Below are 16,055 nucleotides of genomic sequence, written 5' to 3'. Positions count from 1 at the left end.
TTCAAGAAATAAAGGCTTGAAATATTTCACTCTATGTGTAATGAGTCTACATAATAAATGGGTTTCACTTTCAGAATAGAGTGACAAAAAATATCGAACTTTTTCATATTCTGATTTTTTTGAGATGCACTAGTATACTTTTCAATAACCTTTTCTCTGAGTTGCTTGGAGTGTTCTTTTGTCTTCATGGTGTGATGGTAGCCAGGAATACTGGTTAACCAGGGCTGGACCTTCCAGACACAGTTGTCTTAATACTTCCGTCACTGAGACATTCACTGCACTCAGGTGAAAAAAAAAAAAGTGGTACATTTTTTCATTTAAAGAAATCTCTTTTCACTTTGATAAAAGCCTCTACAGATGATTTTATTATTGTTGTAATCATTCCCACAACTGTTTATTCATTAAAAACATACAGGACATTGTATTTGTAATATTTGGGAAACTCTTTATTGATGAACCTTTAAAATATCCGAGTGTTACCACGCAACATCAGAACAGGCAGTAGAGTGAATATTTATCCAATCAGCAGACGAGGAAAATAAAGCAATTATTACTGTAGCAGATGTTTTATTTAGCCATATGAGCGCAGTCAGAAAAAAGAAAACACTATCCAAACACGGAGCAGAAATTCATCGTTAGATTCACTGATAAAAAGAAATGGTTTGCTGCACAATCAGCCGACCTTCACAGAGCTCTTTGACACAACAGAGATACGTTACGCTGCAGAAGCAAGAAATAAAAACTTCTCAAGGTCATGAAGAAAGAAAATCATGTAAAAAAAAAAAAGAAGTGGATGTATAAGTGGGCCGGTCATGAACACATTCAAGAAGAAAGCATTAAGACAAAGTGGCATAAAGAGCGGCTTTACAATACCAAAGATCAGCCACGACTCCTGCAAAGTGCATCAGAATGGAAGCAATATTCACCAGCATGAAGAGGCAAGCTTCTGCTGCATATACAGACTGTTGAAACCACAAATATCCTACAGAGAGATGCACATAGTCAAGAAATATATTCCTCTGATAATCACTGAAAGATCTGCAGCATGGGGCGTGATCGTTGTTATGGTTTAACGGCCAGCATCCTTGTTATTGGTTACTATGGTGTCGTTTCTACTAATTATTGTCATTGTTGATTCATTGTTCAGCCAAGAAAAGGTCAAAAGTATGTAAAACAGGGTCATGACAACCCTAGACAGTCTGCAGACAGTTTTCTTCAGAGTTGATGAGGACTAAATCAATCTAAAAGAGAGAAACTATCGGACATACATTCATCAGGCAAAAGAAAAATAAGGATCTATCATTTCTGTGTTTGTTGGATGGGTTAGAAAATATCTTTGTGCTAACATGCAGAGGTGGGCACACGTCCTTTATTCCGTTAATCATCTGCATTTTTAATGTGGATGTCTAATTGATTTATCAAAACCTTTAACTTCCTCTAAGTAGGCATGGGGATTGAAACAGTTCATTTTTGAAATACCCTAAAATCAATAATGCTTTGGCTTATTGATACTGCAATCCAGTCTCACAGGCTCTGTAACGTAACGTCATTTTAAGATATAACTGGTGTAAAAAAACAAGGGGAACATAAACTAAAAACACATCAATATTTTTCATCACATTAGACCAGAGTGTGGTACCTTTAGTTTTCGGCTTGAGGAAAAAAGACGCTGCATGCCGCTCGCATACAAACATATCCGCCTGTGCTGGGAGTAACTGGCTCTCATATCCCTCACTTCAGCTGCTACAGAGCAGTTTTCTTCTTCAGCTGCCCAATAAATGCAGAAAAGTGCTCCAAAACTTTGAGCTAGTCCTGTTTGTCAAAAGTATTAATCCAGTGTAGAAATCTGCGGTGGAATTGGCAGAATTCAAGTTAATTAGCAAATTTAACAGCTGAAAGACAGAAAATATGATGTGTTCAGGAAACCTCAGTAAATCAGACAACTGTATTCTATTGGGATAGATGTGTTCAAATATCATGTAAAAATGGAAAATTTAGTTTTGGACGAGAAACCTTAATAAATACAGTTGTGAATATGAAGAATGTGTTTATATTTGAGGGATATAAAATAGATGTTACAGACCGAATTATAGCTTTTAACCTAAGCTCTACTCAGTCAAGACCACTCGAGTGTAAATATTTGTCTCCATTTTGTTTTTCCACCAAACTATAGAAATGTATCGATAGTGGTATCGATAAGGACTCGGATCAATAAGGAGTACTGATGAGGGTATCAATATCAGTACAAATGAACGATCCCCATCCCTACCTCTAAGTCATTTTCAAAATAGGAGCACACAGCATACTTTTAAAAGATTACTGACTAACCAGTCTGCCTCTGGCCTGGGTGCTTTTATTGTGAAAGGTTGTGTCACATACAGGAAGTTGCCTACTTCCTGACTGGTTTAAAGAGTTTCTAGTACTTGTAGATTTGGATCAGAAGGTGGATCTTTCTGGACCTTCCTGGATTTGGATGTCGACCCTTTCTGTTGCAGCAGGACTGTTTTTGTTTGACTAGTATGATCAGGCGAGTACAGAGAGCTTCTAATAGGAAGTTGAAGGACTCTAAAAATAGTTTTTTGTCTGTTAAACATGTAGGTTTTGGCTGCTCTGTTAGTTTTATCTTGAAATGTTAAGAACTTTCCAGCCATTTATGGTTAACAATCGTGATAACGAGGAGAAAACAGCCTGACTTAACGCCAACGTTAACATAAACCTTTATTAATGTTGAGCAGAACTGACGGACTGACCTGTATGGGGGATAGCATCCATGGAGTTAAAGTTTTAGATAACTGTGCTCACCTCTGCAAACATGTTAGCTGAAGCAACTTTATAAGATGTTAAACTACTATAGCTCTTTACAGCGTACTTTACTGCCCTCTAGTGGTCAAAGTTCACCTAAAGCAGCTTTAACTTCTGTGTCAGGGCGTTACTGATAAATAACTGTTTTCAGCATATGAGGCTTGTTCTGTAGAACTCGTATGGAGCCTCCTAAATGGATTATTTTAAGCTTAGCAGAACCAGAGCTGATTAATTTGTTTTTAAAAGCCGTGAGTGGAATGGGGTGAGTTTTTGTTACAGCACTGAAATCTTCATTGGAAGGAGCTTTAAGAGGCTCACCGACTATAAAACCAGCAGAGAGACGGTAGAGGAAGAGTCTGACGTTTGGGATAAAGCCTCGTCTGCAGTCTGAGTCAGATCAGATACATGCTTTGGGTTGTATTTGGGTTAGCTTAGCTTAGCATAAAGACTGGAAGTCAACAGGAGCTACAAACACACTATAAGAAGGATTTTTCTTATATTCTATATCCAACCAGTTAAATAGCAGCTCTTTATAGGTTTGCTGTTGTAGAGATTTTGAAATAAAGTATCAGAGCCACATTAAACAAAAATACTAGTTATGTGAATAAAGTCAGAGGAAAATAAAGTAGAAGAGTTGTACAACAAGATTTAGTCAAAATATTGCAAAAATATTTTTTAATAACAAGAATAGAGTTAAATACAAAGGAAATGAAAGAGACGTGATATTTGAGGAATGAAATCAAAAATCTGCTGTAAATTTTTAACATTTTTGCTAATAAGTTTATAAAGTTTTATGCTGGACTAACAGACCTACGCCAGTAAAGGTGTTTTTCTTTGTTCACTCTCAGTTTTTAACTTTTAAGTATGTTTCCAGTACTCAAGTTTGTTTCTTTGTTTATCCTTATACATAAAAATGCAGTCAAAGGATTAGGATAGATCTGAAATATATATTAGAACAGCAATATCAGTATTGGCTAAAATTAATTTGTAAATATAAGCACATCAGATATCGGCAAAAAATCCAATATAGTACATCCCTTGATATAGTAAGAATAAGGTTGTCATTATTTGAGAAATAACTTACTTAACATGAACAACAGTATAATGAAGACTTAGTACGATGATAAAAGTAGAAATATTTCAGGAAGTGAGTCGTATATTTTTTGAGAAAAGTCTTTAGGAATCTAGTTGCAATAATTTGAGATTAAAATTGCTCTTTTTTTCAGGAAAAAGCCATAAATTTCCCCCATAAAGTGGTTGTATTAGGAGAAAAAGGCCTTCAAAATTTGGAGGAAAAAAGTCAGAATATTTCCAGAACAGTCCTGTTATATTTCAGGAATAAAGTCATTATCTTTTGAAAATAAAGTTGTAATATTTCAGGAGTTAAGCCATGAAGATTACAGGAATAATGTCGTAGTCTTTACCAATAAAGTCAAACAATTTAGAGAAAATTCTGTTATATATATTAAAGAGGAATCAAGGTGTACAATTAAGTGGACCAAAATGTGCTATTTTAGGATTAAAGTTGTAAATGAATAAAGTCTTAATATCTAGAGAAAAGATCTGTAGTTTATATATAAAAAAGTTGTAAACTTATGCAAATTTAGTCAAACATTTTGAGCAAAATCTGAATATTTCAAGATTAGACGTTACCATTGTCATAACATTAAGGTCATAAAGTTCTAATAATACAAGAAAAAAAAGTTAAAATAAAAATTGTTGTAATAATCATGATAAAAGGTGTAATACTTGAAATAAAAAATAATATTACAAAACTAAAGTTGAAATATTTTGGTTATAATGTCCAAATGTTAAAAGTTAAAAATTCTTCTACAATGACTCTTAAGTTGAAATATCAAGAATATTTTCATCATATTTTGACAATATCCTATTATTATTTTTAGGTTTTAATAAAAAAAACCTTGTAACTTCAAGGTATGTGTCATTTGGTAAAAGAGCAGCCAGCTGAACTAGAGAGGAAATATTATGTTTTTATTTGTGAAACCTAAAATATTATTTCACAACATGATTCGAGTTCCTGAAAAGGCTTCTTGGCTAAACATATAAACTGAAGTCTGATATTGTGACTTAATCGGCAAAAAAAAAAAAAAAAAAAAAAAAACTTTATTCTTGAAATATGATGTTTCCTTTAATGTGGCTCCAATTCTCTGTCAAAGCTGACGCAAATTTATCTGACCTGACTTGTATAAAACAACCCTTTATCCCAAAACGGCGGACTGCTCCTTTAACAGGCAGTAGACATTCCTCGTGTCCTGCAGAGTAACAGAAACCGGTTCTAATTAGATCATGGAGACAGAAAAGCGGATCCTTCTCATGTACGGGTGTTTTCTTCTATCATTGGAGGAGGATTCATGGAGCTACATGGTGAAATGTCGCGTGTAGTCGTATTCTATTGTGGGAATGACGGCCTGGACGAACTTGAGGAAAATAAGAAGATACCTGGAGTTTAAAAGTGAAGGAAGAAGAAATGTAGCAGAAAACACAAATTAGCCCAGTTCTAACATAAACAGTACAGCATTCAACTTTCCCAAAAACACCACATCACTGTGTTCATTTATTAACTCAGTGGTTGCCATCAACAACACTGGCATCACTATATAGCATAGAAAACAGTCTAATGTAAATGTTTGTGTTTTTATTCAGTAAAATAACTACATTTGTGTTTGCATTGTAGACCTTCTTCCTACCAACATGGCTGATGTATGGCAGCAGCAACACAGTCGAGCAGCATCTACAAATAAAATCTATTATCTGAACCTGGGGTTTTTCACTTAGCTGTCTCACACTTCTCTAAAATTATAAAAACTGCCCTCAGTTTTTATTTTTAACCAGATGTCTTGAAGCCATAACGGATCATCTCACTTGTTTTAAAATAAAGGGTTTTATGGCAATATTGAGCTCAGTTTAAAAGCCAGGGAGACACCAGAGATATCAGATTAATATAGATCATAATGAACCTGCTGATGTTAAACATGTAATGCTGGCTTCTGGAGAAATGCACTGAAAATTTCTCCAAAAGTGGATGTTTTTACCGTAGGTAAAGTTAATTTAGAGAAAAAGTCACAGGAAATTTTTGGTTACTTTCTTTGAAAAATCAAAGTTTTTAAGCAACATCCTTCTGTCAGCTTGCCTTTCATAGTGCAGATTTTATTCTTTAAGTATCAGACAGTGCTGGGGTACTGTTGACCTGTAGCGCACTGGTGGACGCTCGTGCATGCACGCGCTCCCATTAAGTAATGAGGGACAGCTGGCCTCTGTCCAGCACGGACAGAACATCTTACAAGCAGCCAATAAGGAGACAACGAGCTAATTAAATTGATAAAATACTATCAGATGTGCTCTCTTACTGAAAGTGTGGCAGTGACTGGTTCTGAATGTGAGTTATGGCGAGGAGATCAGCTACCGGCTCTAAATCCTTTCAGTCCAGTACTGGACCGTACCGCTGACTTTCACCCCTGGTGTTAGCAAACAGAGATGGTGTGGAAATAGCAGGTAACAGGTGTGAAAGGATACATGTGCACTCCAAGCTCTCCTCCTCCTTCTGCCACAGTCTCGATGATCTTCTTCATCACTTCAGCATGTCTGAGAGTAAACATGAAGTCAGACAGAGGTTCTTTTTAGAGAATAAAAAGACTTTTTAAATACGCAGTTACACTGTAAAAAAGGACTTTAATTTAGTTACCTTAGCATGTGCAGCTCACGGTATCTACATCATTTCAGCAAGATTTGGACTTGTCCTCATACACCTTACTGTATCTGAGTCTTTATTCTTTCACTGACGACCAGTTTACCAAACAGTGATGGGTTGTTCGTAAACAAGCTGGTTCAAAGAGCCAGCTCTTTAATGTGAACGATAAAATCCGGGTCCCATTTGAGAGCTGTTTTATACCATTACTGCTGGTGCTATTATCATTTTTATACATGTTTTATGTGTCTGAGTGTTATGTGATTGATTTTTCTACCACAGACACACCACACATTGAGGACTCATAGTTGATTTCATCTGACCCACAAAGTGTTTTTGGGGACACGGTATATTTTGAAAAATAATTACATGATGTTTTCATAAAACATTAAGCATAGTTAGAGTAAAATACCAGGAAAAAATCAGTCATATGTCATGATGTTGCTAAAATTTGCAGGTCAAATGAAGCGAAACTGAGGAGCCATTTGGGAGCCAAAAGAACCGGCTCAATCACTAAAAAGAGACGCAATTCCCATCACCATTACCAAAGAATCTAATCAGCTAAATATTGTAAAAAATTAGTCATATCATGGCACAATTTTAATTGCTTGAAATGGGAAGGAGCCAAGGGGAATGTTCTTCCAACCTTGCACCATTGGCCAAGGAGGGCAGGGACTGCCAAAGCGTTAGCATTAGCATGCTTCTAAAGGTTTAACTCTCTAACCTGCAGGGGTGTACGGAGCACATGGCGGGCGGAGGCAGGTGTGGGTGGTTCTCAATGGTGACCGTCTTCTTCACGTGGTCCTGGCTGATGTCCTCGTACATCTGTTCCACAGTCAGTGGTTGTCTGTCCTGGAGAACAAAATAGCTGGATTAAAGGGGCCCCATTCACCAACCGATCCTAAGGGGAAACCTTCTCCTAACCCTTTTATGCTGTTTTTAAGACATTTTTCTTCTCTGTAATTTGTTCTCAGCTAAGAATACTATCGAAGAACACTCCAGAGAACTCCGATCAACATTTGAATGGCACAATCAATCCATCACTTTTTTTAGACCAAGAAATGTTAAAATAAGGCAGAGACTACAGAGTGAAGTGCTGAAGAGGTGCGTAATATTCAATGGCAGTAAAACATGAGAATCTTCTCTAGAAAAAAACATGAATGTACGCACTTCATCGTATCCAAACAGCCAGAGTCGAGGGGTCTGGTAGTATTTATCATATGTGATGTAGAGGTCGTATGTTCTCGTCTGCAGGATTGCGTCTTCACTCCCCGGCTCCACTTTGGCTTTAGTTTCTACCATTTTACTGGTGTCCAGAGTCGCCTGAATGGAGAGAAAGGAGTGAGGTTTATAGGACATAAACATTTACTAAATCCAGACTGACTGAATGTAATCTTTTTACCTCGTCTGTTTCCAGCAGGCCACTTTCCTCGTACTCTGCAGAGACAGCGTTGAGAAAAGTATGAGCTACAGAGAAAGAAACAAAACAATTTCCTGTTTCATGAACAGGAGGAGGTGAGGCGTACCTTCCATATCAGCTGCTTCTCCGTCTTCGTCTTCATCGTCGTCGTCGTCACAACACGCCGCAGACGTGGCGTTCATGTTCTTGTCCTGGAGGAATCCAGATTGAAAAGGACACTTTGAGAACTGTGCTTTTTTCTAGATTTAATCAGAACAGAGGCAAAGATGTCAACGTACCTTATTATTGTCCAGTGATATTTCTCTGACAGCATCTGTGACTCCTAACACAGCTGCAGCAACACAACAGGAAAAAAATATTAAGTTTCATAGGAAGTTGTTTCCTCATCTAAGGATGATCTCCTTAGGTTAAAATAAGAAGGGCTCCATGATCTGATTCATACATGTGCTACTGTAGCTACTGTAGCTACACGGCTACATTCTGAGGCATTTGATGACACATGACTACAGAAGTTTCCATGAATATATGCCTTACATCAGGGGTGTCAAACTTAATCACAGCCGGTGCCGGATTCTGGATTCAGGTCTAACCTGAGGGCCTAACAGGGTCAACATTTAACCATTACTGTCAACCTCATTTTCACCAGTAATAAAATATGAAAAAAAAAACAGCACTGATGATACATCATTTGGAAATTAAAAAAAAAAAAGTAAAAAAGATAAGTTTAAAAGCTCAAATTTGAGATAAAAAAATCCAATTTATTAGTTCAACAGATAAGAACACAACATTAAAAACAGAAAAAAATGTTTTTAAAAAGCAAATATATGAGGAAAACATTGAAATCATAAGTTTAAAGGTCAAAATATGAGATCAATTTTGAAATCATGAGTTTAAGAGTCAAAATATGACTTAAGAGTTTAAATTGTGAGTCTGATAGGTCAAAATATGGGATTAAAAAGCCAAAATTTAGGAGTTGAAAATGTCAAAATATGAGCTAGAATTCAAAATGACGACTTAAAAAGTTAAAAATATGACTTAAATGCAAAATTAGCAGTGTAAAAGGTCAAAATATGATATAAAAAAATAAAAAGTAGTCATTTAACATGTCTAAATATGAGAAAAGAAATGAAATCATGTTTTTAAAAGTCAAAATATGGGATTAAAAAGCCAAAATAAGGAGTTGAAAAGGTCAAAATATGACTTAAAATTTAAAATTGGGAATCTAAAAGATAAAAATGTGACATCAAGGACAAATTATGAGTTGAAAAGGTTAAAGCCTGAAATGAAAAGTCAAAATCACCGAGTCATAATCTTGAGATGCAAAATTGAAAATATGAAATAAAACACAAATGAATTTCTTTCCCTACATTCTTGACTTTTTATGAAATTTTCTTACTCTTTACTTTTTCAGAATTTTATGGCATAAAAAGGATATTTTAAATAATCAAGTTGAAGTTTACATTTCTATACTGGAGGGAATCTGCAGACCTCATACTGGTGGGCCAGTTATAATACAAATATGAGGTAATCTTGTGGGCCGGATATAATCGTTCCACGGGCCGGATTTGGCCCGTGGGCCTTGACTTTAACACCTATGCCTTACACTGAAGATCTGTTAGCCCTTGGAGAACATTCTCGGTTCTAATCAAGAAAAACATTAGGACAGTTTTTCTATGGTGTTACTCTAAACAGTAACGGGTTCAGTTGTTATTAGAAACACTGAGCCTGTGGATGTGACCCTCTAAAGAGCCTGCATGAACAGAGGAGGACGTCACATTCTGGCTTTCCTACAACATAGTCATAATTCTTGCTGTCACAGTTGTTGAGATATTGTCCAGAATTTCCATTGAAGTTTAAGTAGTTTGCTTGAAATTCAGGGAGAAATTAGTATGAAACTTCTGGGATTTCCATGGAAATTCAAGGGAATGTTTGGATATTTTGGGAAACTTGCTTGTAAAACTTCAGGTATTTTATGGAAATTTTGGATATACGTTTGTATATTTTGGAAGGTTTCATTCAGTGATTTGGTTTGAAATTCTTGGGTATTTCATGGAAACTTGGGATATTTGTTTGTAATTCCAGGGATTTGATTTAGAACTTTTGTTGGGCGGCTGTCCTTTGGAAAATTGACAAATTTTCATGGAAATTTCAGAGAATTTGTTTGGACTTACCGGAAATTTTCTGTTATTTTCATGGAATTTTAGGGTAGGATTTTTTTTTTTTTTTTTGACACTTGATATTTGCTTGAAGATTCCACGGAAATCTTAGAGAATTTGTATATTAAAGGAATTTAGGAAATGTATTTGAAATGTCTGATAATATGAATTTAATTTTTGGGTGAATTTGCTTTAAAATTACCAGGTATTTCTACAGAAATTTGGGATTTTCATTTGTACATTTTTGCTAATTTGATTGGGAATTTTTGGTCTGTCCATTCAAAAAAACAAAACAAAACAAAACAAAAAACAGGAAAATTTCAGGGAATTTGTTTTAATGTTTTGGGGAATTTTATGTTTCTTTTCATGGAATTCTGGGGAATGTATTAGTAAAGTTTGGGGAATTTAATTTTAGGGTGAATTTGTTTGAAATGTTCAGATAAATTCTTGGAAATTTGGAGGAAATATTCATTGGAATGTTAAAGCTTTATTAATATTATTCAGTTATTCTGCTAGGATAAAATCATATTCCTATTCCTATTATTTTTCTAACCTTTATTGTTTTGTGTTGCAGATCCAATGCTACAATTACTGCCATGGGGTCAATAAAATATTATCTTATCCAATCTTTATATTTGAATAAAGTTTGGGTGACTTTTTGGGGATACTTTAAAAATATGTGTAAGAATTTTCCATAGAAATTTTAGGGAATTTGTGTGGATTTTGGAAAGATCTCAGGAGGATGCAGTATTACCACCCAGTCCTAACTGGTTGAAAACATTTCCAGGTAATAATTAATATAAATGATGACCCTCTACTCAGATTCTAAGCCTTAACTTAGAGAGTAAACAGGTTATGAGTTTAGACTGAGCTACTGTTGTAATAAAGTGTAGTTAATTCTAAAAATAATGCATTTTATTTTGCAGCATTTGAGGTCACACTGAGGCAATTGATAAGGTTAAAGCTCTCTAACACAGAAAACTTGGACTTTATGCTCAACAGACCAGGATTAACCTCTAATCTCACTTTGTGGTACACTTATCTGGATTTCACCACAAGCTACTTGGAACAAAAGAAGTGAGAAATGGAGAAAGGCGGAGCTGAGCTGCACGTCTACACTCCATTTGGAAATGTCTACTGGGGCCACACCAGTATGGGTGGTAGAGGAATGGGGTAATACAAGGACAGCTGAATGTGCAGTGATGTCAGAGAATAATCATAAGCCTTAATAAAATACAACAGAACGGCAGATTCCTATACAGTAGCTGTTCATGCTTCACTACTACCAGAACATGCAGCATGAACAGCAGTGACAGTGATGTGGACATTTCAGAAAGAAAATTCTACATATTGTGGCTTTAAACAGACTAAAAATTAAACTAGAGTTAGACATCGGTGTCTCACTTGAGTTGTGGTACGTGTCGACCCAGCCTCCGTCTCCGTCGTCCTCCTCTATGATGGCCTCCAGCTCGTCTGAATACTCCATCTGTTTACAACGCTTGTAACAGGGAACTACACCACAGAAAAGACCAAATAGAGTCAAAGTGGGAGCCTAGGGTTCTTGGTAGGTACAGATATTATTAAAATTTTTCCAAAATCATATCAAAAGTCTTGGCATTACAGCAACACCACTCAATAATGTGGTTCACATTTAAAAAAACAAACCATTATGTGACAAATGAGAGGCTGAGAGAAGAATTCAGGGAGGAACAACGATGTTACTGATAGGAATGCGTTAAATTGTCTCACCGTTACGTGTCAGGAGGAACTGTTTATCCTGGGGCAAATACGGCTTCACCTTCGCCTCTTCTCCAGTGGCCCTGAAGAGACAGACAATCAGAATCATCATTTATCTTTATTATTAAAATATAACAAATAGAACTGCTCCAACATGTCCATTTCAAACACAATTTAAGTTTTGTTAATGTGCCTGCATTCAAGCAAACATGCTAAATCAGGGGTGTCAAACTCAAGGCCCAGGGGCCAAATCCGGCCCACAAGATCATATCATATTCTTATTATAACTGGCCCTAAAATATGAGGCCTGCAGATTTCCTCCTTCATAAAAATTTAAACTTAACCTTGATGATATCAAATATCCTTAAGACATAGAAATGTCAAAAAATAGAGGAAAATAAGTAGCTAAAAAGAAATGTGGGAAAAGAAATTAATTTGTGTTTTCACTTCATATTTTCAAATTTGCATTGACTTAAATCTATTATTTGGACTTTTATTTCATATTTTGACATTTTACATTTATTACTTTGACTGTTTGTCCCATATTTTGACCACTTCAATTTATAATTTTGACATTTAATCTCATACATTGTCAATGTATTAATTTCACTTTTTATCTCATATTTTTTCAGCTTTTCAATTTGTTATTTTGACTTTTTTAATCTCATTTTTAGACCTTTTCAATTTATCATTTCAACCTTGATCTAATATTTTGACCTCTTAGGTGCACCATTTCACATTTTAAGTCTTTTTTTCCACCCTAGCCCTAAACATGATTGCATGATTGTGACTTTCTTTTTTATATATTTACCTTTTAAAGCATTATTTAACATAATATTTCATGTTCTGACCTTTTAAACTAGTGAGTTTGACTTTTTATCTCAGATTTTGTGCCTTTTAACTTATCATTTTGACTTTTTAAATCTCAAAATCATTTATTATCAGCGCTAATTTTTTCCCCATAATTTATTTCTGGCAAAAACGAAGTTGACAGTTTGGTTAAGAGTGGACCCTGTTAGGCCCTCAGGTAAGACCTTAATTCAGAATCCGGACCCCTCTGTTACTGAGTTTGACACTCCTGTGCTGAAGGATTAAAGTTACTACAGTGAGAGGTCAATAGGAGCAAAAAAGACAAAAATAAAGCCAAACAGAAGCAGTAGAGGTTGGGCAAAATACCAAAATAGCAATTAATCATTGTCCTGATTCCTGAAATGATGATCTGATTGCTTGTAAATGGTGAATTGTAAGAGGATTTGAGCTTGCTTTGCCCTTTTCTAAGCATGTTTTGCACCGTAGGTCACACTTAACCATTCACACACTGACGGTGGAGGCTGCTATGTAAAACGTCCATCATTATAAATTTATCCCGACTACTGAGCAATCTGAAGTGAACGGTGTAACAGTACCTGGGGAACAAACACCTGACCTTCTGATTCAGAGATGATTAACTCTTCCATACCCATTTACACGCAACCGACAAAACAGCAGGAGAAAACTGCTAGGACTGGGTTAAAAAAATAGATTCTCCAATTCAGATCGATTCTTTTTAAAAAATTACGATATCAATTCATATAATCCAAAGATCGATCTTTTAATATATGCCTTTTTTCTTCTCCTGTCGGCTCCTCGGGCTACCAGTCTCGGACTTACGTCACTCATGCAGCCTGAAACTTGACCTACACTCACCTGTAATAGCATTTAGACTCTGATTCAAGGTTTAAATCTTACACCCAATCATCTCATTTTGGATATCTGGGCATGTTATCAATACAAGTGAGATCTCTTCCTCAAACCTATAATGCTCCTTAAATGTAGAAGCAACATATGTTTTGTTACATGAATCAATATTGAATCGAATCAAATCGAATCAGGACCTTGTGAATCAGAATTGACTCAGGCAATCAGTGGCAATACCCAGCCCTACAAAGTGTTCGTTTTATTTTTTTACCCAGGGACACATCAACATGTGACTGTAGGAGTTAGGGGTCAAACCTTCAACCCTCTGATTGCAAGATGACTGACTCTACCTACTGAGTCACCCTCAACATACTCCACTGTTTCCACACCATGAATCACTACCCTATCAAGAGGGGGCACCTTGTGGAGCTGTTTTATCAGGGAAATTAGTCTCTCAAGGCACATCAGTCCTGAGAGAAGGTCCAAGTAAAGCGATTCAGACCTTAAAGAACCAGAAGAACGGGAACAACAGTGGGCCACCTCGCCTTGGCAAGCAAAAGCAGCGCCCTTGGTGTGTTAATCAGAGATCCCGATGAATAGGGTTGCCCTGGCTGTTAATTACTGCAGAATAGCTGCATCATTAAATTACTGTTGTTATGGGTCAGGTATTGGGTAGTGTATCATACTATACTGTATCACAATACTTTAGATAGACAGATACTTAATTGATCCTGAAGGAAATTTAAGTTTCAGCTGTTCTTAAACACACACTGAAGGGCAGAGTGTAAAAGCGTGTCATAAGTTATCCTGCATTTTCCACCCATACGTAACAAGGGTGTTCTCCTTCTTCATGGGAACTACTCAATTAATCAGCATCAAAAATATTCCAACTACTTTGTAATGTTGCCACAAAGATCAGCTGTCTTGTTTGGTGACAATTGTGAGTCATGTCAAGTGAGACAGCTAACACCTGATAACACTGGTGATATGCAGCTTTCTGCTGCCCATCAGCCTCAACTTGTAGAGTCCAGAATTCAGGGAATTACTGGGTTTAAGGATTTCCTGATTGAGTGTTTATCTTGAAAGTAGGGCACATGTATCTGATGCTTATTTAAACAATGTTATAACACTCAAGTAAGCACTCACCATTTCCATGTAGGACAATGATGAACCAGGTGATCTCCAGCTGCAACAAACTGAAAGTAAAAACACATCATCATGATTAGAAATTATCTATAAGTATTATTAGGGCAGAAGAAAGAAATACATGTGCAGACGGACTAACCTCCTCTGGTGTGATGACTCCAGTCTCTTTAAATTTAGATTCCTGAGCCACAAAAACAGAGTTAAAGGTGGAGCGTTATCCTGACGATGTAAATAAACTCTGTACACAAGCATTAGCTCGTTAATGATGACTGATTCAGGTGATCAATACATAAATAAACACCCTGCCTCGTATCACAGCAGGCTGCAGAAACCAACAGCTCATGTGTTTATGAAATCTCAGAGCTAACAGCCTCCACCATCATCAACAAGCTGACTTTACCTTTAGTACAGGTGTGAGAAACTCGGCCACTCCGAGCGCGGTGCCCTTCACCGTGTTTATCACGTTCTGCATCGTGTTTCAGTCCCTTACGGTCGAATTTAATCCTCTTCTGCGGTCAGAAACCAAAATTATTCCAACATAGCTGCTCAGCAAAGTGTCAGCAATAGCTAATCACATGATACGGCTGAACACTTCCGGTATCTGACTCTCGCGAGAAGTGGAGAGGCAACGGGAACTAATTTTTTAATTTTCTCCCTTCGTTATTTATTTATTTATCTATTTTTTCAAATGGATGAGTTGGAATTTTAAATAAATAAATAAATAAACAAATAAGTAAACAAGCAACGGTGGCGGTGAAAACAATTTAAAAAATATTCATTGATAATTTTTATATTTTTAATTCCTTGTATAATTCCTCTTACTAAAATATGAAGTTTACAATGAAAATAAATGAATGATTAAATGAGTAAATAAAAGTAATTTTTCATAAATTGTAATAAAAAGTCGGATTTCTTTTTCAAGAAGTATTTAGGATTTTTTGGAAAGAATAAAAACTAAAAGAGATTAAGTTGTACAAACTAAGAAAATAACTTGCCCAAAACCTTGCTTTTTATGTAAAATTGAGAAATAAATACATATATCTAATATTCTTAAATTAATAAAATATATTTGTTTTAAAATTAAGATCCACTCAATATTTCATGTTTTTAATTTATTTATTTTCTGTTTTTATGTTAGTCTTTATAAAAGTTTGAAATAGATAAACAAAACATTTTCTTTCATTAAATCTTAAAATTTGAAAAAGATGGCATGAAATATCCAGAAAAAAATACTTTTTTATAATTTCACTTTTTATTGAGTCCTACTATTTTTTTTAAACAAACTAAGATGGATTCAAGAACTGCATTTTTATTAAAAAAAAACAACAACAAATAAGAGGTTTACATGTTTCTTCATTTTTAATAATTATTATTAAAATAGTTTAAAATAAAATAAGCTGTAATAAAATGA

General features: G+C 35.5%; 1 protein-coding gene across 1 annotated transcript; it reads right to left on the bottom strand.

Moving 5' to 3' along the window:
• Positions 1-336: 336 nt before the first annotated feature.
• atg3 (autophagy related 3) lies at positions 337-15,223 on the bottom strand. The gene is made up of 12 exons (XM_041781861.1): positions 15,045-15,223; positions 14,784-14,825; positions 14,645-14,694; positions 11,834-11,904; positions 11,489-11,596; positions 8,207-8,259; positions 8,035-8,119; positions 7,911-7,945; positions 7,679-7,831; positions 7,233-7,360; positions 6,337-6,405; positions 337-5,262 (listed from the first exon to the last, which is right to left on the bottom strand). Exons 1-12 carry the CDS (start codon positions 15,114-15,116, stop codon positions 5,181-5,183), a joined length of 948 nt encoding a protein of 315 aa, XP_041637795.1. The 5' UTR covers positions 15,117-15,223; the 3' UTR covers positions 337-5,180.
• Between the last annotated feature and the right edge of the window lie 832 nt (positions 15,224-16,055).

Source organism: Cheilinus undulatus, linkage group 24 (genome assembly GCF_018320785.1).
Source record: "Cheilinus undulatus linkage group 24, ASM1832078v1, whole genome shotgun sequence".
Classification (NCBI taxonomy): domain Eukaryota; kingdom Metazoa; phylum Chordata; class Actinopteri; order Labriformes; family Labridae; genus Cheilinus; species Cheilinus undulatus.
Note: the sequence above shows the minus strand (reverse complement) of the source record. Positions and strands in the feature narration are given on the sequence as shown.

What these genes read in the sequence shown, in the direction of transcription:
- atg3 (XM_041781861.1), bottom strand. Translation starts at nt 15,116, where the DNA reads ATGCAGAACGTGATAAACACGGTGAAGGGCACCGCGCTCGGAGTGGCC. An exon ending in TTCTCACACCTGTACTAAAG is followed by an intron (nt 14,826 to 15,044) that starts GTAAAGTCAGCT and finishes TTTGTGGCTCAG; the next exon opens with GAATCTAAATTTAAAGAGAC. An exon ending in GCCTGCTGGAAACAGACGAG is followed by an intron (nt 7,832 to 7,910) that starts GTAAAAAGATTA and finishes CTCTCCATTCAG; the next exon opens with GCGACTCTGGACACCAGTAA.